The sequence below is a fragment of the Medicago truncatula genome, chromosome 4, assembly GCF_003473485.1.
Source record: "Medicago truncatula cultivar Jemalong A17 chromosome 4, MtrunA17r5.0-ANR, whole genome shotgun sequence".
NCBI lineage: Eukaryota > Viridiplantae > Streptophyta > Magnoliopsida > Fabales > Fabaceae > Medicago > Medicago truncatula.
In genome coordinates this window covers 57,409,840-57,431,855 of record NC_053045.1, presented here as the reverse complement: position 1 = coordinate 57,431,855, position 22,016 = coordinate 57,409,840, and the positions used below count along the sequence as shown (strand labels likewise).

At 31.6% G+C, this 22,016-nt stretch overlaps 3 protein-coding genes across 3 annotated transcripts; 2 read left to right on the top strand and 1 right to left on the bottom strand.

Annotated features, from left to right (window-relative positions):
- Positions 1 to 1,948: 1,948 nt before the first annotated feature.
- LOC11415168 (monothiol glutaredoxin-S2) lies at positions 1,949 to 2,667 on the bottom strand. The gene has a single exon (XM_003609552.4). The coding sequence runs from the start codon at positions 2,566 to 2,568 to the stop codon at positions 2,257 to 2,259; it is 312 nt and encodes a 103-aa protein (XP_003609600.1). The 5' UTR covers positions 2,569 to 2,667; the 3' UTR covers positions 1,949 to 2,256.
- A 9,363-nt stretch (positions 2,668 to 12,030) lies between these two features.
- On the top strand, positions 12,031 to 13,302 carry LOC11415167 (pre-mRNA-splicing factor clf1). The gene has a single exon (XM_003609550.1). The coding sequence runs from the start codon at positions 12,031 to 12,033 to the stop codon at positions 13,300 to 13,302; it is 1,272 nt and encodes a 423-aa protein (XP_003609598.1).
- Positions 13,303 to 15,578: 2,276 nt separating this feature from the next.
- Positions 15,579 to 16,939, top strand: LOC25494066 (crooked neck-like protein 1). The gene has a single exon (XM_013602787.3). The coding sequence runs from the start codon at positions 15,621 to 15,623 to the stop codon at positions 16,854 to 16,856; it is 1,236 nt and encodes a 411-aa protein (XP_013458241.2). The 5' UTR covers positions 15,579 to 15,620; the 3' UTR covers positions 16,857 to 16,939.
- Positions 16,940 to 22,016: the final 5,077 nt, after the last annotated feature.

The window sequence follows — 22,016 nt, the reverse complement described above, 5'->3', positions numbered from 1 at the left end:
TCATAATTATATTTCATTGAGTTAAATGGATTATCAAGATCAAAAAATTCAATCAATACACGATATAATTTTTTGCTAAAGAATTATATAGTTCGACTCACGTGTATTATTGTTTATGTAGGGAACAATTTATAATCATGAGACCATTGTACTCATTTGGGGTCCGCCTAGTGGTTGGTTTGGAATCTTGAAGTTTGCTGTTCTCAAGGTCTCACGTTTGATTCCTCCTACCGCCAATTTCGATGGACAAGTCTATACAGAGCAAGTGAATTGTGGTATTGATCCCTTTAAATTAGTTGATTCTTGGGTCGGATACCATGTTTTTAAAAAAAAAAAAAAACATGAGACATTGTCAAATTATAAGGATAAAAATATAAATAAGTTATAAATTCTTTCTTCTTCTTTTATGAACCAAACATGTGACATTAAGATATCAGGTTAGGATCCTCTCCGTTTTTCCTATTACTATAGTTTTGAAAAATTGAAATACCAACCGTTTTTCCTATTACTATAGTTTTGAAAAATATAAATACGAAACGGTGACATTAAATTTTTATCCAAAAATATAAAATTTTAATAATTTAGAGAATAAACAGAGTAAATTGATAGGATCGAAACTATAAAATATTTCTCCAATTCCTTCCTCTCTTATCTACTAAAATCTCTCTCATGTCTTCCTGTTAACCAAACACACCATTGGTCTTTATTCATATATTTTTTAGCATATGTCATAATGTACGTGATTTAGAAAACAAACATTGGGAGTACTTCAACACTCATCATCTAACTACACAAGGCATCCATATTCTTTAGAGTTATGATATTTGAACATCCCTATTTTTTCAACACTTTATTTTCTTCCTATCTATCTATTTTATGTATTTCCATCTCATTTTATTTATTTCCATCACATCAATATATTAAAGATTAAATTACACAAGAGGTTTTTTAAGTTATTTTTATAACATCTTGGTCCTTTTAAGTTTTTTCATATTAGTTATGTCTTTTAAGTTATTTAATTGTAACAAGTTAGTCATTTAAGTATTTTTTATAACATTTAAGTCTTTTAAGTTATTTAATTGTAACTTTTAAACCCGAGTAACTTACATTTTGAAGATCTGAAATTCCTGAAATTGTTACGATTAAATAACTTAAATGGCCTACTTGATACAAAAACCGACAAAACACCCATTCTACATCTCGTGTAATTTAGCCTATATTAAATCTATCATATCAATCTTTCTATCTCTACTTTTTTTTTCTTCTTTTTCAAGGTGTAGAATGGGTGTTGCAGGTTTTCATAACTTATTTTACTATTATTTATATTCTTTAATTTTTTTAAAAATTGAGAAATAATATTTGCTCAACTATTTTTTAATAACTTTTGGGACAACATTTTTATTCTCTTTTTTAAAAAAAAAAACAATTGAGAGAGAATTAAAGTAGTACACTGAACATATGAAAGAGTTGTTTCAAAAATTATTTTAAATTGAACATTTCTTTTTTTTTTTGTTAGTAATAAATTGATCATTTCTGTTTGAGAATCAGAATTCACTTCACTTGCTAGTTTTTCCGGCTTCTGACTTTTCTCCAAATTTCGTATATCTATTGTTCGATGATGAGATCAAAAGGAATAGTGCATGTTACAGTGGGTTTATTCTATTTCCAGCATAACAACACACGGTTTGCACCCGAATCACATACACTCGTCTTCATAAATATTATATAAAAAGATTTTGTTCCATTTTTGTTTTTATGGATGATTCTAACTAAAACTTCAAGAGAAGAGATTAAGGTGGACTAAATATTTAGGTTAATTTAATTCGATATAACATGTTATTTTATTTTTTGTTCAAGACATGTTTATTTTAGAGGAAACTTTTTTTTTTTTTATAATGCTGATATTTCTAACATAGAAAAAAAGCATTAATTCAAAAAATGTAGTAACTTGTGGAACCATGTAGTATTCCCTTTAATTTATTATCAATACTTATAAAAAAGATAACATTACATTTAACCCTTAAAAAAGAAGGCTAAACAATAGACTTGAATCCACCTGCTGCACATTATTGCAGCAAAGGTAGAAGATCCTTGTCCTTAAGTGGCACCCCAAATCTATCAATTAAGTTAGACTAATTAATTATACCTAGTGCCATAATCTCTAAGATTAACTCAACATTGCCTCTCTCTATATATATAACCAAAAAAGGTCAACTTATTATTATTAAGTAGATTTGTGTGAGCCTGCTGGTGAGATTAAAGCCAAAGAGCACCAGCTTTTTTAAGCATTGGAATTAAGGAACGGTTAAGATGAAGACTCATAACTTGATTGGCTCCACCAACAAGCTCACCACCAATGAAAACAGTTGGAACAGATGGAGAAGAACCAAGTCTTGAAATAAGTGCTTGTTCAATCTCTCTCCCTCTTGGTATCTCATCAAGTTCATATACTGCTGGATTCACACCAAAGTCACAAAATAGTGTCTTTATTGTATGACTCATGCAACATGAACTCTTGCTGAATATCACCACTGGCCTTTCTGAAACCATCTTTGTTACTCTCTCCATTATATATAATGTCAAATGTGGAAAATGTTGGTTGATATGTGAGGAATGTGTGTTAGTTATACTTGAAGTTTTGGTGTGTTGTTTGTTGAGTTAATAAGCCAAACGTGGCATGCTTATATAGGGGTTTTTGAAGGGAAGAAATTAAGGCTTGTTGTTGGAAAAGAAAAGTAGAAAAGTGGAGAATCGTCGATTAGATATTTGGGTCACTTTCAAAATCATTGAAAGTGATTGATCAATTAAGTCCACTTTTACTACTAGCTAGTACAAACGATTATATTCTTCATCCATGCATTGATTGATTGCATGCATGCATACGGAACAAATCAAGACAAAGTCCTTTGGTACGGCTTCAAGAATAATTTAATTTTTTCATATATACATTTATCTCATCACGATTGTTTGTTACCTTTTTTTCAAATCAATAAAAATCAAACTATTTTCAGTTCACCAAAAAAAAAAAAATCAAACTATATTCTTGTTTTGCTTGGAGTAGAAAATAAAAGTATTATCCACAACTCCTATTTCAACTACTAAAAATCCTAAAGAAAAATATTAAGTAGAATGAATTTTCAATGATTATTCTCATTTCATCGATCTATCAAAGGAAAAAACGAAAGTAGAGTATCACATAATGCCTTGGAGCTAGTCCATTATGGATGATGATTAATTTAACTATTTTTATCTAATTTAATTACAATTTATTAGCCGATCACTTGATCCATGACATCAATATAAACTTTTTTGTTGGCTTTTATTTTTCCTAATACTGAAATCTATTCCATATCGATCTTTTGAGCATTTGCTGCGTTGGAAGAAAAGTTGGATTTATCCAATTGGGACCTCTCTTTTTTGCAAGTAGGATTTGCATCTGATTCCGGAAAGGGAAATAATGAATAAAGCTTTGTGTACAACAGGAATTGCATTACAAATAATAAAGCTTAATTGGGATGGTTTTTGTAGCACATTGATATTGTTGGAATAAAATCAAGTTTGTACATGCACATGCATTTTTTTAGAGGACATATAAATGCTTAGTCTTTTTTTTTTTGTTGACAAAATATACATGCATATTGTCAACGCCTGTATTCCTTTTTCCAATTATCATATAATTATAAAACAACTTGTTCAGCAGGGGGTATAGTATATATATGCAACCTTAATAATATTTTCTTCTATTTTTTTTAAAGAAACCCTCGAATTTAAAGATTTGGTGTACCAATACACTCAAATTTTCAATTGTACCATAGAATTTGCCTTCTTCAAATGATTATTCTTAAAATGTAGCATTATCCTAATTATTAGTAGTTAGTTGTTGTGAAAAAAATTCGATTGGAGATAAGAACCACTTTATATGTTTCATAGGTTCTCCGATGAAGATTTATCACCATTAAATAGCTGTAAAATAAAATAGCGGTAAATTTTTTGTACTATATGTATTTTATTATTATTTTTAAAATATTCTAGGAATGATCTAGATAAAGAATATATGCAGCATTGTTCTTGGCTGTCTCCTCGATAACTCTAGGAAAAAAATCCATCTAAATGATAAAGTTAAAATTGTCATATTATATTGTGGCATGGTTTAGGTTACCACTAGCTAGAAGAATATTGGTATGGTCCAAGTGAAGTTCATGTAAAAAATTTCAAGTCGCCACGTTTTGTCCCCATAACTACTTTGTTCAATACTTTGTTCAACCATGCATACTTTGAAGCCACTTTTTTTTTTTTTATTTAAAAAAACTCAGTATCTGATCCAAGAATCGACTAATCCGAGGGGACCAATCTCAGCGCCCACTTGCGGGAGCCCGTTTAAAGCCATAGCAAATTTTGTATGGACTTAGCCCACCGAAATTGGCACCAGAGAGAATCGAACCTGAGACCTCTGGAGGAGCAAACTCCAAGATCCCAAACCAACCACTCATTGAAGCCACTGTTTAAATGTAATTAGTCACATATTTTGGTGATCAAAATCGGTGAGATTTGTGAGCAGCACTAAAATGTTCATAACTTTCTCATCCGAAATCGAAGTTTAATTTCGTTTATATATTAAAGAAGTTATGTATTAAATTAATGTTATTTATAGGCATATATTAAATTACTTAAAACAAACCCTTTCAAGAAAACAATATATAGTTATTTCAAAAAAAAAAAAAAACATTAATATATTGTTTTAGAAATACGATTCTTTTAGAAAATGCGACTATATATATTGTTTTTTTTAAACACTATATATTGTTTTTTTAAACATTAATAAATGAATTAGTTCCTTAAATTATTTACTAATCCAAAGTATGCATTGTGACGTTAATAACCAAAATTTAACCAACAAATAACTAAAGAGACTAAATCATTAATTAAGCCAAAATAAAAAATAGAAGACATGGGGCGTTACGGTATCCATTAGGAGAGTTATCTACGTATTTTATAGTATCCATGAGTATTTTACAGATATCAATGAACTTTCTTAAAAGAAATGTTAACTTTTTTTTATAATTACCTAAAATTTATCCAAAAAAAAATCATCAAATTTGCTTTATTCTTTTTACCATAACATAATAACATTCATACAAATAACATCAATAAAAGCATAAATTTTTTGTCTAGCTCCTGAAATAGCAAAGGTACTTGCTTAAACAAACACACACATTCAACAAAAGCATAGAGTTTGTTACATTTAACAAAAATAAAGTTTTTTGAATGGACGCGAGTTAAAGAGTGATACCGACGAGTGACGAGAGGTTCAGAGAAGAAGCATCAATAGCATATTAAATAGTAGGCAAATTTTATGGTACACTCAATAATTTGAGTGTACCGGTACACAAAATCATCAAATTCATATTAAAACGAGTTGTTTTTCGAAGAAAAAGAATTGTTTTCTATCATTAACAATTACAATAATTAGATCTTAGTTACCGAAAACGTTAAAAATTTAATATGATTCTTATAAATAATGAAATGATGTTTATTCTTATAAAATGATGTCTTATAAAACATAAATATTAATAAATAACTCTTTATTTCATAAAATAATCGTTAAATTGTAAATATTTGAAGTAGGAGTACCGGTACACCTCAATTTGTGAGGTGTACCGTAGAAGCTCCCTAAATAGTATAGTATCGATTTTTTTTTTATTGAAGTTGAAAGAGTGTTTTATATTTAAGGGAGAATATTTATGTAATTTTCTTCATAATTTTGAACTGACTCAGCTGACTCAAACTGACTCAGACACAATTTTGAAATGGTTTTTAAACAAAGACTCAACGATGATTTGTAAAACAAGCCGAAAAGACTCAGAGACAAACACAGGGACTAAAATGGGTTCCACTGCAGGAAATGATCAAAATACCCCTTTTGTATGATTTTTGAAATAACATGCAGGAAAAGCAATGCAATGATTCAGAGAGTTTTCAAATGACTTGTAATGTAAGAAAGACATTTTGGGATGATCCTATGCAAGAAAAACACAGGCAAAACCATGATTTGAAAATACCTTGAGACAGAGACAATAAAATATGCAGATGAAAATAAAGTGAAGATTCAAAGTAAAACAACAGTAAATTGACAATTATCAGTGGTAGAAAAGAAATTTGAACGAGTATTTTTAGGTCCAAAATCAGGGTATAACAGGTGCAGTTTATGGCTTACCTTGTGTTGTTTTTGGTTTGTTGGGCTGGCCAAATTTTCAGTGTCTCAGCTTTCGAATGTGCTTTCAATCTTGAATTATGCTCTTCACCCAGCACTTTTCGCTCGCGCCCTGTAGTCATTCCAAAAATACCCCTGCGCTAGTTAACTCACGTGGCATGAGTTAACTCACGCTAGGGAAAATGTGAATTTTCTTATTCATTTGGCAACTAGTACTGCTTTATGTGTAATTGCTATATATGTTATACCATGCAGCAAGCAACCTTGTTCTATCCACTAGTTCATATTAGAGAATTTTATCTAGTATAAACACCTATGATTAACATGTGTTGTTTAGACAATAGTGGTCGCCACCTAATCATAGGCTAATATAGCCATCTTAACATGTGTTGTTTGTCCAAAACTCCACCTCATCCATCTTCTTTTTCATTGAATGCAACCTTGCCAACTTCTGATTTTGGATTGAAATGCATCTTGGCTATGCAGTAATAAAAACGCGATTGTCTTTTTGGAATTATGAACTAGCGTGAGTTAACTCACGCAACGTTACTTAACTAGCGCATAGTTTTACACTTGCATTAGTTAATTAATGCAAGGGTAAATTTAAAACGGCTACAAGCCGCGAGCAAAATGTGCAGGGTGGAAAGCAGAATTCTTCAATCTTTTATTGTATTGATTTAATGTTTTGGCCCTTGTTTGTTTGTGGCAGGACGAGTTTTGGATTGATAGATTGCTACCTTCTTTATATCGGTGTCTATTTTTGGCTCACCTATTCATTTCTTGTGTTGGGATTTATGCTTAATAAAATTTCCTGATTATATCTGCATGAGGAGGGATCAAGTTACATGAAAATATTACACTCACCCACTTATTATATATAATCTAGAATGAGCAAATTTGAGTTTTTTTAGTCCATTAAAAGAAATTTCTCTCAATTTGGCAATGTAATATTTGAATTCATTTCTTCAAGAAAAAATAAATTTGAATTCATTTATTTTGAACGCTTCCATGGATTTCGTGAATCATCATTAAAACATTTGTCTTCATCTCTTCTACTCATTGTTCATCCATATTCAAATCCTTTTTTTCTTGGTTTAGCTTCTTTTATATAAATATATGGCCATATTGACTCTTATAATCCACGATCAACTTTTATAATTTTGTTCGCTCAAAATTTTATAACATCGTATTTGTGTTCACCAAATGGATCCAAACCAAAATAAACATTCTTCAATTTCATGCAAAATTTTCAACCTCCCTCTTATTCAAATTTTGAAAATCCTTCAAATCTTCAAACTCCTTATTTTCATATCCACATATTAATCCAAATAATAATAATTTTTCATTTTCTAGACCTCATTTCCGTATCAATTTCTCATGTTTAATATTAATCACCACCAACTAAGTCCACATTTGATGATGAAAAAGAGCAAGAAACAATGTCAAACTTTGTGCTGCAGATCAAACTCCACTATTTACCACAGAAGTTGGGCTGGATAATATTATGCTTAACGAGGAAGAACATACTACTCATAAACAATAGAGTATAAGATTCACCCAGGAAAATAAACTCCTCACTCATGGATAAATATTTTTAAGGACGCCCGTTTGCAGGGACGGTTCTAAGGCCCAGCGAACCCGGGCACTCGTCCGGGCTCCGGGCCAAATTTTTTGCAATTTCTTGTGTAAATCCCTATGAATTTCTTATATAAACCCCTATAAATTGGGCAATTTCTTTACATTTTTTATTATTTGTTTGCAATTTCTTATGTACGCCCTATAAATGTGTTGCAAATTTTTTTTTGCCCGGGTTTTACAATATTCCTGGCTCCGCCACTGCCCGTTTGGTTCATCGGAGGGGAGGGGTTTTAATAGAGGAGAGGGAAAGGGAGGGAAGGGAATGGGAGATATTTCAATTAAATATATGTTTGGTTCAAATGATGGGAGGGAAGGGGAGGGATTTTAATCAAATATATGTTTGGTTCACAAGGGAGGGGAGAGATTTTAAAACTAAATTACTTTTTTATCCCTCTAATATTAAAATAGTATCATGATTTTTAAATTATTCACTTCATAAAAAATTAAACATGAAAACTCAGTAACCGAAAACTCCATAAATAATCATACGCAAAACTTCTGACAAAATTATATTGCATATTCATATATATTAGATTTATAAAATAATCTAGGAAAATACAAAAAAAAAATTATTGTTAGAACTGATATATAAAATATATTTATAAAAAATCCAGCACAAAATTTGTTGATAATGTTTTAATATATAATACAATTAAAAAATATTAAATAAAAAAATGAGAACAAAGTTAGTACAAAAAAAAAAAGAATTCTCCTAAAAAAAATATTAGAAGAGAGGAATATGTGGTTCTACAAAAAAAAAAAAAAAAGGATGATATAGGCACGTTAAGAAATAAAGGTAATAAGCAATATATTGAAAACACTTAAATATTTAATAAGAATGATTTTGACATTTAAAAATAAATATGAGGATAATTATGTCAATGTAATTAAAATTGCATTAACTCATTTATCTTTCCCTCCCCTCCCCTCCCCTCCAAAAAACTCCAATTTAAGGGGGAGCAATAAATGAGCTTATGAGGGATTTTGCTCCCCTTCCTCTCCCTCCCCTCCCCTTCTAAAAATTGAACCAAACACAACAAATTTAAAATATTCCCTCTCCTCCTCTCCCCATCAAAACTCATGAGCCAAACGGACCGTAGTAGTAATTCAAAGAGCAAATGCTTTTTACCAAAAAAATTAGAGGTGATTACAATAAGCATTGTGATCATTTTCTAGCAAATAGACGAACTCATCTTTAACTTCAACAGGATTTTGTAAAGTATATTTTGACAACATTTTTGAAGTGATAGTCAAAAGATTAGTTGTTATATAAATTGTTCTTTTCTTTATTTTTCACTATTTGCTGTATTATTAATAATATTGAAAAAAATATAATTTATAATTGAATTATTTAATATTTCAAAATTAGATAGTTATGAATCAATAAATAAATTACTCTTAAAATTTGAAACAGAATCCATTGATCGTGAGAAAACATAAAAGAATTTGGATTAATGGAAAGAACAATACCATGAGATTTGAAACACTTGTGGAATTGACTTCAGGAACATTGCTTTGTAAGAGAGAGTCAGCAATTGCCTATATCCGAATCTGCAGGTTTAGAAATCTTCTTATAAAACATTTGTCTTGAGTGTGGCCTAATTAAGATGCCATAATGAGCACATCTTGGTACCTTTGAGCTTGTTATCATATTAGTATTCTTGACAGCAATAGCAGAGGGAGGATTGTTGGAAAATATAGGTGGAGCAAAAACTTCCCTTTGTTTTTCTTCTTGCAAAATGAGGGAAAAACACATTAGTTATGGGAGGAATGGGATCAATGGACTTCCCTTTGTTCCATCTGGTTGTAATCTCACCAAGGTTGAATGCCACCATCAATTTAAACTAAGTCTTATCTTTTGCTAGTTTCTTTGTATCGGTATCTATTTCCGGCTCACTAATTCATTTCTTGTGTTGGGTTATATGCCTGATAAAATTTGTTGTTTATATTTTTTTTAACGGCAAAATTTATTAATAAACAAGTCTCTGCACAAGACAAATAAAAATCGACGTAACAAAAACAATAGAGTAAAAGACATCATATATAAACAGAACATTTATCAAAACACTAATACAAACACCATCTAACCGAGGGCTGCCACCAATGCTAATTAAAAAGTAATCACCAAAACCAAGTTCAACACATAAATTAAACCCAACATTTTCAACACCTAAATCAAATCCGAAATTTCACACCCGCATAAATCAAACTACAAGAAAATATGAGTTTATATAATTTAGGATGGTCAAATTTGAGTTTCAGTCCCTAAAAATAAATTTCTCTCTATTTGAACTCGTTTATTTTGATCCCTCGTTAACCTTTGAGAGCTGTCTGTCAGACCGTGACGTGATATGGTTAGGCTGACATGGACGTGTGCAAAGGGGCATAACTAGGTATTAGTTTGGTGAATCGTCACTAAAACAATTATTCAATTCACTTTAACAGGGACTGAAACAAAAGAGGTGGAAAACATTTTTTTTAAGAAAGGTGGTAAATATTTGTCTTCATCTCTTCAACTCAATATTAATCAATCCATGTTCAAATCCTTTTTTTAATTTCTTCATATAGCTTATTTTATATAAATATATGAACATCGACTCTCTTTTTTTTTTTTTGAAGTATGAACATTGACTCTTAAGTCACTATAAACTTTTATAAAAATAAAATAAAAAAAATTGAGGGGAAACTTTTATAAATTTGTTCGCTCAAAATTTTACAACATCATATTTGTGTTCACCAAATGGATCCAAACCATAATAATCGTTCTTCAATTTCATGCAAAATTATCAACCTCACTCTTATTTGAATCTTTGAAATCCTTCAAATCTTCAAACACTCGTCCTTCTTTTCTAATCCGCATAATTATCCAAATAATAATAATTTTTCATTTTCTAGACCTCATTTTCTTATCAACTTCTCATGCTTTAATCACCACCATCTAACCACTTTTGATGATGAAAAAGAGCAAGAAACAATGTTAAACTTTGTGCGGCAGGATCAAACTCCACCATTTACCACTAAAGTTGGGCTTGATAATATTATGCTCAATGAGGAAGAGCATACAACAAACAACAAAGAGTATAAGGTTCATCCGAGAGGAAGATAAACTCCTCACACATGGCTAAATATTTCTACGGATGCATTTGTAGGGGTAATTCAAAGAGCAAATGCTCTTTAGCAAATAATTACAAATGGTTATAATGAACATATCTTTATCATTTTTCAGAAAATAACGAACTCATCTTTAACTTCGACAAGACTTTGTGGAGTACATATTTTTTTGGGTGGTGGTTGGGGTTTGAACTCGGACTTTACATATATTATGTATTGTTTGTATCAGTTGAGTTAAGTTCACTAGGACTTTGTTGAGTACATTTGGTAACATTATAGGAGTGATAGTCAACAAGATTAATTGTTATATAATTACTTTGTTTAGTTTTCATAATTTTTTAATTTTTAATAATATTGAACAAAAATATAATTTATATTTAAATTATTCAATATTTCAAAAAATAGATAGTTATGAATCAATAAATAAATTCATCTTAAAATTTAATGATATAAAATTATCATTGAAACTCTTTTTTTTTTGTGATTGCCGGAGTTCGAACTTCTAACTTTACATATATTATAAATTGTCTCTACCAACTTAATTAAACTTTGTAATAATTCATTTTATAATTGTTTTCAGTTGTTGAGCAGGATAAATTAAATGTTTATTAAGTATTAATTATAACAGTCTCATGAGCATAACTCAATTGGTAGGACAATGAATTATTATATGCAGGGGTCGGTGTTTGAACCCTGGACACCTCACTTATTCACCTTATAAGGTGAATTCTAACCACTAGGCTACTTGACAAAAAAAAAAAATATATATATATATATATATATATATTATAACAAGAGAATCGTAAACACGCAATATCCATTTACGCACCTCTAACGTGAGTTCAATTGTGGATTGTCTTACTGATTAGGAATTGATTTAAATAATTAGACTATTTGGATGTGGCCCATAATAAAAAATTTATTCGGCTATAAATGGAACCTACCTATAAAGTAAATCAATCGTAACTATTACTCCTTACTGAACGTATAAGCCCTTGGTCTCTATCGACCGTCGAAGGTCTCGAAAGCCCTAACTCTTTTCCCTCATATAGCACTTTCAGATTTCTGCCATGTCTCTCTCAACCCTGAGTTATCACACTAGAGAAGACACGGAGGTGAACTTTCCTCGACCAACAACGGTGAACAACAAAACCGATGCACCAATTCAAATCACAACTGAGCTGATTCTTATCGAAGATAAGGAACTCCAACAGATTAAATTACCTGAAGTTGATTACTTGAACCACACGCTATTAAATTACCCATGCAAGATTGTGGCATTTGAAAAAGAAGCGAGGGAAAATCCTTTCAACTATGATTCCTGGTTAAGCTATATACGATTGGAAGAAAGTGTGGGGGATGAGGAAAAAACTAGGGAGGTTTATGAGAGAGCTATATCTAATGTTCCTCCAAATCAGGAAAAGATTTCCTGGCGGAGCTATATTTTTCTGTTCATTAAGTATGCACTCTATGAAGAGCTTGATGCTGGAGATATGGAGCGAGCAAGAGATGTGTACAGGAGGTGTTTCAACCTGATGGCTCACAAGAAGATCTCATCTGCAAAGTTATGGCTTCTAGCAGCACAGTTTGAAATACGTATGCTGAATTTCAATGGTGCTCGTCGAATATTAGGTTATGCAATTGGAATCGCTCCTAAACATGAGCTATTTAAGAAGTATATTGAAATGGAATTGGAGCTTGGTAATACAGATCGATGCAGGAATTTGTATGTAAAGTATCTGGAGTGGTCAGCTAAAAAATGCAATGCATGGAGCAAGTATGCAGAAGAGTTGGAGAGATCTTCATCTGAGACTGAACGAGCTAGAGCAATATTTGAGTCTGCAATTGCTCGACCAGAGCATGAGTTGTTATGGAAGGCATTCCTTGATTTTGAGACTGCTAAGATTGAATTTGAGAGAACAAGAGTGCATTATGAAAGAATTCCTAATAGGAAAAAGCAGCACTTGGAGATATGGATAAGCTATGCAGAGTTTGAAGCAACAGCTACTTATAAGGCGGGTTTAGAACAAAAGAAACAATGCATTGAGCATGCCAGAAGGGTGTTTGAGGAAGCTGTGAGTTACATCACATCATCAGCTCCAGATTCAAGAGAAGAAAGGGCGATGCTTTTGGTGAAATGGCTCAACTTGGAGGCTTTCTCTGGAGAGTTGGGTGATGTTAGCTTAGTCCTGCCTAAGCTGCCCAAGAAGCGACAGAAGAGACTAAAAGTGGCTGCCCAAGATGGTTCTTTTAGAATTGAAGAATTTTTCGACTATCGATTCCCTGAGGAAACTCAGGCAACCCATCTCAAGAAGCAAAAATTGTCATGTAGTGTGGCTTGATTCTGTTATTAACCGGAAAATAGTGTAGCTTCAGAAGCTTAGTCAATTTAGTTCATACTATAAAGTTTGTAAATTAGTTTCTTATTTGGAAAAAGTTTGTAAAATAGAAGTCCATTTGAGGGACATCTGCTTTCCTAACATTGTAAATTGTGATTTTAATCAATATTTATTAAAGCAGAACTGTTTAAGGTTACCGAAAGTAAATTATTGATTGTACATTGATTATCACTAATTTTTCTGTGAGTAACATGTTTGGATTTGAAACTAAAAGAAAATGACTTGTATGCAATTGAAATTCTTCTGGCGTGCAGAGAGGCCTTTAATGAGGTTACCCTTCCCAATCTTATTGGAGTGTGCCATCTCCGGAATTACAAATGATTTTTGAAAAAGACAGCAGAAAATTGATTATCAGTGTCTAATTTTGGCTCACCTATTCACTTCATGCGTTGTGTTTTATGCTTAATAAAATTTGTTTATTATATCTATATGAGGAGGGGTCAAGTTACACACGATGCATATGGCATGTATGTCACTCATACACTATTTTAGGATTTTCCATATTTTTCTCCCCACCTCCCTGATATCCTCCGCTCAAAGATTTGGCTTGTTTCATTCTTGATAAATTCGGGATAAACTTCGTCGCTGTGTTTAGCATGGCTCTACACGAAAATATTATACTAATTGTTACACGTGTGCAAAGGACATGACTCGGAATGGGTTTGATGAATCAACATTAAAACAAGTATTCAATTAATTTTGACAGGGACTAAAACAAAAGAGAAAGAAAACATTTTGTCTTCATCTCTCTTAATGTTCATCCGTATTCAACTCTTTTTTTCTTCATATAGCTTCTTTTATATAAATATATGGACATTGACTCTTATAATCCACGATCAACTTTTATAAATGTGTTCACTCAAAATTTTACAACATCATATTGTGTTCAACAAATGAACCCAAACCAAAATAATCCTTCTTCAATTTCATGCAAAATTATCAACCTCCCTCTTATTCAAGTTTTGAAAATTATCAACCTCCTCCTTCAAAAATGTTGTCAAAATATACATGTTTACCCTTTGTAATATTAGTGATTTCCGATTTACCTCCTGTAAAAAAAAAAATCTGTTTAGATTCCAACCTTGTAATTTGAAGATTATTTGGTTTTGAACCTTCATAAATTTTGACGATACAAAATTGATGATATCGCAGGGGGTAAATTGAAATTCTCGCAAATTACAGAGGGCAAAAGTACCTTAAATTTTGTAATTTGATGCCATGAAGGTCCAAAACCAAATAATTTTCAAATTACACGGTTGGAATCTAAACAAATTTTTTTGCAAGGGGTAAATTGAAAATCGCTAATATTACAGGGGTACACATGTATTAACCCTTTAGATTTTATAATCCGAACAACCAAAAAATAGGAATTCCTTGCTTTTTTTGGATCATATAATCCGAATACCCCTCTTTTGTCAAAAATTCAAGGGAAAATAGTACGGATTATATAATTCAAACCGTATCAGTATAAATATTGAGCATGTTTGTAATATGGTTAACCGGTTTAAGGACCATAATAATCATCATAACCCTCATCCTTGTGTTTTAGGTCACTGTTAGTTGTTCCCACCATGTCCGAGTTAAAAAACTGGTTTTCAGACTACTTCATCAGATTGCTCCGAAACTTTCTCAAAAAATTAGAAGAAAAAATCAAGAATCAGGACACCCATACGGGACGCCGCCCTTTCAAAATCCAAAACTTCATCGTTTAGACTTGAAAAAATTTGCTTTAGTTTTATTTGATTATTAGAATTTTTTTTTGTGGTATTTTTAAATATTTTTTATTTTATTTGACATGTTTTTGTCATTTTTTTACTTTGTTTTTATTTTTTTTAAAAGCAAAACTCGAAATTGCTTAAATGGAATAGATTCTAATTATATAATCTGAACACATCTAAACTATATTCGGATTATAAAATCGTTTTTTTATAGGAAGATTATGAAATCTAAAACCACATATTCATTTATGTAGAGTGGGAAACATAATATTCCTAATTTAAATAATTAGACTATTGAGGCCCATTAATAAAGCTAATATTCTGGATGTGGCCCGTGATAAAAAAAATTTAGTCGGCTATAAATGGAACCTGCGTTGTTTCTGAAGACCTTGGTATCGAAAGCCCTAAGTCTTGAGAGTCTGAGGTCACGAAAGCCCTAACTCTTCTTTCCTCGCACAGCACTTTAAGATTTCTGCCATGTCTCACTCGACCCTGAGTTATTTCCCTAGAGAAGACACACAGTGGAAGCTTCCTCGACCAACAATGGAGAAGAACAAAACCGATGCTCCAATTCAAATCACAACTGAGAAGATTCTTATCGAAGCTAAGGAACTCCAAGAGACCAAAATCTGCACTCCGAAACAAAAATGCCCACGTTCCGTTTCTGAAGTTGATGACTTAAACCACACGCTATTAAATTACTCATGCAAGATTGTGGTATTTGAAAACGAAGTGAGGGAAAATCCTTTCAACTATGATTCCTGGTTTGAATATATACGATTGGAAGAAAGTGTAGGGGATAAGGAAAAAACTAGGGAGGTTTATGAGAGAGCTATATCTAATGTTCCTCCAAATCAGGAAAAGATTTCATGGCGGCGCTATATTTATCTGTTGATTAATTATGCACGTTATGAAGAGTTTGATACTAGAAATATGGAGCGAGCAAGAGATGTGTACAGGAATTTTCTCAAACTGATGGCTCACAAGAAGTTCTCATCTGCAAAGTTATGGCTTCTAGCAGCACAGTTTGAAATACGTATGCTGAATTTCAAAGGTGCTCGTCGAATATTAGATTATGCTATTGGAAAGGCTCCTAAACATAAGCTATTTAAGAAGTATATAGAAATGGAATTGGAGCTTGGTAATACAGATCGATGCAGGAAATTGTATGTAAATTATCTGGAGTGGTCAGCTGACAAATGCAAAGCATGGAGCAAGTATGCAGAAGATTTGGAGAGATCTTTATCAGAGACTGAACGAGCTAGAGCAATATTTGAGTCTGCAATTGCTCGACCAGAATTGGTAAAGCAAGAGTTGTTTTGGAAGGCATTCCATGATTTTGAGACTGCTAAGTGTGAATTTGAGAGAACAAGAGTGCATTATGAAAGAATTCCTAATCGTAAAAAGCAGCACTTGGAGATATGGATAAGCTATGCAGAGTTTGAAGCAACAGCTACTTATAAAGCGGGTTTAGAACAAAAGAAGCAATGCATTGAGCATGCCAGAAGGGTGTTTGAGGAAGCTGTGAGTTACATCACATCATCAGCTCCAGATTCAAGAGAAGAAAGGGCGATGCTTTTGGTGAAATGGCTTAACTTGGAGGCTTCATCTGGAGAGTTGGGTGATGTTAGCTTGGTCCTGCCTAAGCTGCCCAAGAAGCAACAGAAGAAGAGACGAAAACTTACTACCGAAGATGGTTCTTCTAGAATTGAAGAATTTTTCAACTATCGATTCCCTGAGGAAACTCAGGTAAACCATCTCAAGAAGCAAAAGTTGTAACAGAGAAATGTATATTAGTTTCTTATTTGGAAAAAGTTTGTAACAGAGACGTGCCTTTGAGGAACATCTGCTTTCCTAACATTGTAAATTGTGATTTTAGTAAAGCAGTGTTTAAGTTTACCGAAAGTAAATTATTGATTGTACATTTGCTTATAACTACTCTTTCAGTGAGTTACATGTTTAATTTGAAACTAAAAAAAATCATGTTTTGTATGTAATTATTAAATCAGTTCAACTATAAATTTTCTTATAAAATTGACAAGTACTAATGCAAGTACGTACCAAATCAAGAAGACATGAATATGTAGCTTTAAACTCATAAGTAAAATTTGCAAACTTCGATAACCATCTTACTTGCAGCTTTGTGACTAAATGATTGAAGAAAATTCAGCCTTGTACCTGTTTTTGAATATTTTTAACTGTCCTAAGTTAGGGCCATAAGCCCATTGAACTTTTCACTTTCCATTAATTGAATTCGCTATATATGGTGTATTGGTTCAGCCATCCTGATATTTGTAAGTTGGTTTAGATGTATGCTATAATTTGTGTTTCTACGTTTGTGCCGGTCTTGGTTTTTCAATTAAAAGGAATCAAGAGATATGACATATGATGGTGTAAAAGAAGTTTCCTTATTGATTCCAAAATCATTGCAAGATGTGCAAAATATGAACTGCTCAACAGTTGGTGATGATATTCTATCAGGAAATGCAAGCCATTATTTATAGATCGTAATTTTTCAATCTGTGCCAGTTTAACATGTAGAAAAAGTTGAATTACCAACTGAAATTTAAGACAGAAAATAATAAAATTAGTCTCATTCTAACGTCTGTAATGTTAGTTTGTTTTAATTCAAGTTTAGTTTAGTGATGATCATAATTAGTGGTTAATCACATTTAGATTCAGTTTGTTATGAATTTGTTACAAGTTAGTTAGAGATTAGCTCATAAGGTTAGGGTTTGTTACTTAGCTTGTACTTCAAGCAACCTAACCAAACTTGTGTATATAAGCTAAACTCTTGTACATATGTTACTACTTCAATAATACAATTACATTCTTCAATTATATAACCTTCTCTTCTCTCAATTCTCTCTCTAATTCACAAATCACAAATTCACATAAACCCTAAAATCAGAAACTGCTTCTGGTTTTCATTGCTTGTGTAACAAGCATCAAGTGTTGCGCTATCATGTAATACTAACACTCAAAAATTGAACTAGAGAAAATTTCATGTTTTTCCTTCTAAATTTTTCTGGCGTTAATTCAACTTATCTCTTGCTGTGTGCATCTTGGAACTTAATGTTGTGAGTCACCAAAAGTTTAAGAAGGAGTTAATACTAGAGTGCCAAACTATGGCATTATTACCAAGTGAAACAGAATTACAAGAATTTGAAGAATTTTCTGAAGACTTGCAACTTTGGCTAGGATGTGCTGAAAATATATCCTGTGCAGACAAGAACTTGCTGTGTTTCAGTTACAAATGAATATAGAAATTGCCAACTAGAGCTGTTAATGAGGTGTTCTGAAAAATGGTTATTAGTTTCCAATCCAAATCTTTTAGAATTAAGAGGCAGTTTATAGAAATTAAGGCAGGTTTATTTATAATCCTTACAATGTAAAGCTTTCTAAGGCTGCCGGTTCACAACCTATGCTGACACCGGTGTGTTTGACCTACTGAAAATGTTTGCCTCCACCTTTGCCTAATATATTTTTCAAAACATTTTTCTTTTTTTACTTATCTTCGTGTTCTTTTTGTATTGATCAATTCTTTTGTGCACTTATTTCAATTGGATATTACCCATTTAGTTATTAATATTCTTTTGCCATAGAAAGATCTATTTTCTGCTTTATGTTTTCGTGAGGTGTGATCATCGGTCTACCCACATAATTTAAATATAGTATTTGAATGAATAATATCTGTAATTAGTTTTTTTCAAATACCGGCATTATGTGTCATTACTATGTTGTTAAAAGAATTTATTTATAACTATTTATAATTTAAAAAGTTTAGGAGAGTTGGCCTCAAAGGGCTAGTTTTTTTTTAAATACCGACACTATGTGTCATTACTATGTTAATTTAAAAAGATTAGGAGTGTTGGCCTCCAAGGGCTCATCAAGGTCAAGGTAAAAGTCAATGTTCAAAGTGCACTTACAAAGGTACTTTTATAAATCACTCATCAAAGAGGCCATCACATCGATAGCGTGAGTTGAACTCACGACATTGTGAGTCAGTTGACTCTTTATCAACTTAATCAACCACCGTTTAACAAGTATTATATTTATAATTTGTTGATTTGGTTTTAACTTTGTAAACACCGCGCGCACACACAATGTCTTAATATAACTATTATTTTTACACACCATGCATGTCTGCAAAAATTTCACTCGAAGAATTCAATGTACAGAATAATCACCTATAAAATTTAAATATGTTATAGGTACTGACGTCCCAAACAAAATATATGAGTGTTAACATAAAAAAAATATGTATGTGAGTACATAATAGATATTTTATTTTATTTTTCTTTATCGATATAGTATGAAATATAATGCAATTAACTGTTTTGTACATATCTCGTTCGCCGGTGTAGGAAGATTGATTAAGGGTAGGGAAGATGTTGGAGGAAGGAATTGGACCGATGAGGGAGTTGAAGCTGACATTGTGTAAGGGTTTGACACTTTGTATTTGATGAATGCAGTGAAATAGATGAAATAGCTTTGCATTGAATTCAATGAAAAACACAATACAAGAGAAATTGATCGAATAAAGTGTAAATTGACAACTTAAGAAACTAGTAGGAAGATAGAAGAAGACTTAGTCCAAAAACTTAAGTCATTACTCTCAAAGGGAGAGAGGAGAGACTTTCATCATTTTTCTTCAAGTGATCATCCTTTCCCAATTTATGCACAATCACTAATCACATGTCCATTTACCTCAACCAATTACATTTTGCCAAGTGTATGTGTTATTTGAATCATAACACATTGAAACTCTCCTGAGTGATACAATTGCTTAAGCTTGAAGGGATCGTTCCGGTGAGGTTGTTTTTCAAGAGATCAACGTCGATCAAAGGAAGGGATGAAGTTTGTTGTTTAATTTGTTGTTGAAGAGATTGAATGTACAAGGATGTTGCCTCTGCAAATGTATATAGGTATCAAATCTTGAAGTTAATTTCTTGAAATGTCAAAGTGTTTGTAGTAACCCGTTAAGAACCCAATTTTGGTGGTAGTGTACCACCGAATGAATTGATGAAAACAATGAAATTGGTAAGTTTTGGAAGCTCACCAATCCTTTTGTGATATCGGTGGGACATATAAATAAACACAAACACACTAACAAAGAGGAACGGAACAGAGGAGAAGAGAATTTCTTTAACTCAATATTTCAATTTCCCTATTCTTAAAGGGATTTGGCCTCTTAAGCGATTCTTTAAAAGAAGCAATATGTCACGCCTGGTCAAGTTTGATAAATCACGCCAAAAATGTTGTTGTAGATATGTCCAAGTATTTCAGATTTTCCAATTTTTTTACGAAATTGGCAGTGTTTCGGAAAATGCGTTGTTTCCGATTTCCATGTGTTGTAACATTGATATCCTAGTTGGCAATTAACTTTCAATTAAACAAATTTCCGATGAGTTGGGCTCCGGGGCTCACTCCCTGGAGTCAAGGTAGACGTCAAGGCTCAAAATGCGCATATAGAGATACTTACAAGTCACTCATCAAAGAGATCATCACATCGATAGCATGAGTTGAAATCACGACATTGTAAGTTTGTTGACTCCTAATCAACCACGGTTTAAACAAGTATTGTATTTATAATTTGTTGATTTGATTTTAACTTTGTCAACACACGCACACACTCACACATTGTCTTAATACAACTATACAATATATACATTATTTTTTATGGGAACATAGATCTAATATATTTTTTTTATAAATTCATTTTTTATTTAGTTTAAAATAAGTATATTTTTTAGTATACTTTTATAAATACCTATTTTTATTGGTATTTCAGTTTCCTCAATTTTATGGTGAATGGAGGTTTAATTGAGTCATTCAATTTTTTTCCTTTTCACCTCCTCAAATTCAATTGTTTATACTATTGCTATATATTGATCGACTTCATATCCCAATATTTTGTAGCTGGTAAATTTTTGGCTTTCTTTTATTTGAGAAGATTCATTTCTAACGTGGATTAGTTAATTTAACTTCAATTGCATTTTGGATGTAGTGTTTTTTTTTTTTGGTAACATTTTGGATGTATAGTGTTACCATAACTTGTCTTATCTCCTTTGAATTTGTTAACTATTTAAGATACTACGACTTCAAATGTTTTTTTTCAAATGTTAATTAAAATGTCTATGACTTTTTGTTGGTAGAGCATTAATAAAATTTAAATTTTGCTGGTAGAGCATTAATAAAATTTAAATAATAAAAATGTAAAAATCAATAAGCTATATGATAGACTTTTAGTAAGTGTACTAAAAATATATTGAAGTAATAAAATAAGTTTGTATCACTCTGTTAATCTCAATTTAGCAATAAAGTGAATATTTATGATGTATAAATTATTTTGTTTGTAGATTTGATTTGATTGCATACAATTAAATGACATAAAATAAAGATTCAGATAGAAAATATAGATTTAGTTAGAAATTATGAAGAGAGATGAGATCAGTCTTTCGAATCATCTATATTCTCCTAATTGGTATACTGCACATATTCTTATGAATGATTATCTAGTTCAACGATAGTTAACAAAATAGTCCTAATCAATCCTTGAGTTAGGACCCTCTTCTCAAACTACAGTCCCTAATTCCCTAGGTGGTCTAATAATTGAAGGTTTTAAGAATGTTAACCTAATATCACTAACAAACGATTATTCATTCATATACTAACCATGTTTATGAGAACAATTCAATTAGGTCTAAGTCGAAAGCTATGATCAGTAGTCATTCGTTCTCACTAAATCATGTTTATATTTGAGAATATAAAAAGCATTAAGAACAATAATTGAATTGAATAAAAACTAGATTGTCATTCACACAAGAATCATGTCAGACCTAATCAAAGGAAATTAGCTAGACATGATTAAAATAATAAACAATATAGTAAAAAAAAATAAACCAATAGAGTTCTGTTGTTGCTGACAGCCTTGCA

Coding starts and splice junctions, on each gene's coding strand:
- LOC11415168 (XM_003609552.4), bottom strand. CDS start 2,568: ATGGAGAGAGTAACAAAGATGGTTTCAGAAAGGCCAGTGGTGATATTC.
- LOC11415167 (XM_003609550.1), top strand. CDS start 12,031: ATGTCTCTCTCAACCCTGAGTTATCACACTAGAGAAGACACGGAGGTG.
- LOC25494066 (XM_013602787.3), top strand. CDS start 15,621: ATGGAGAAGAACAAAACCGATGCTCCAATTCAAATCACAACTGAGAAG.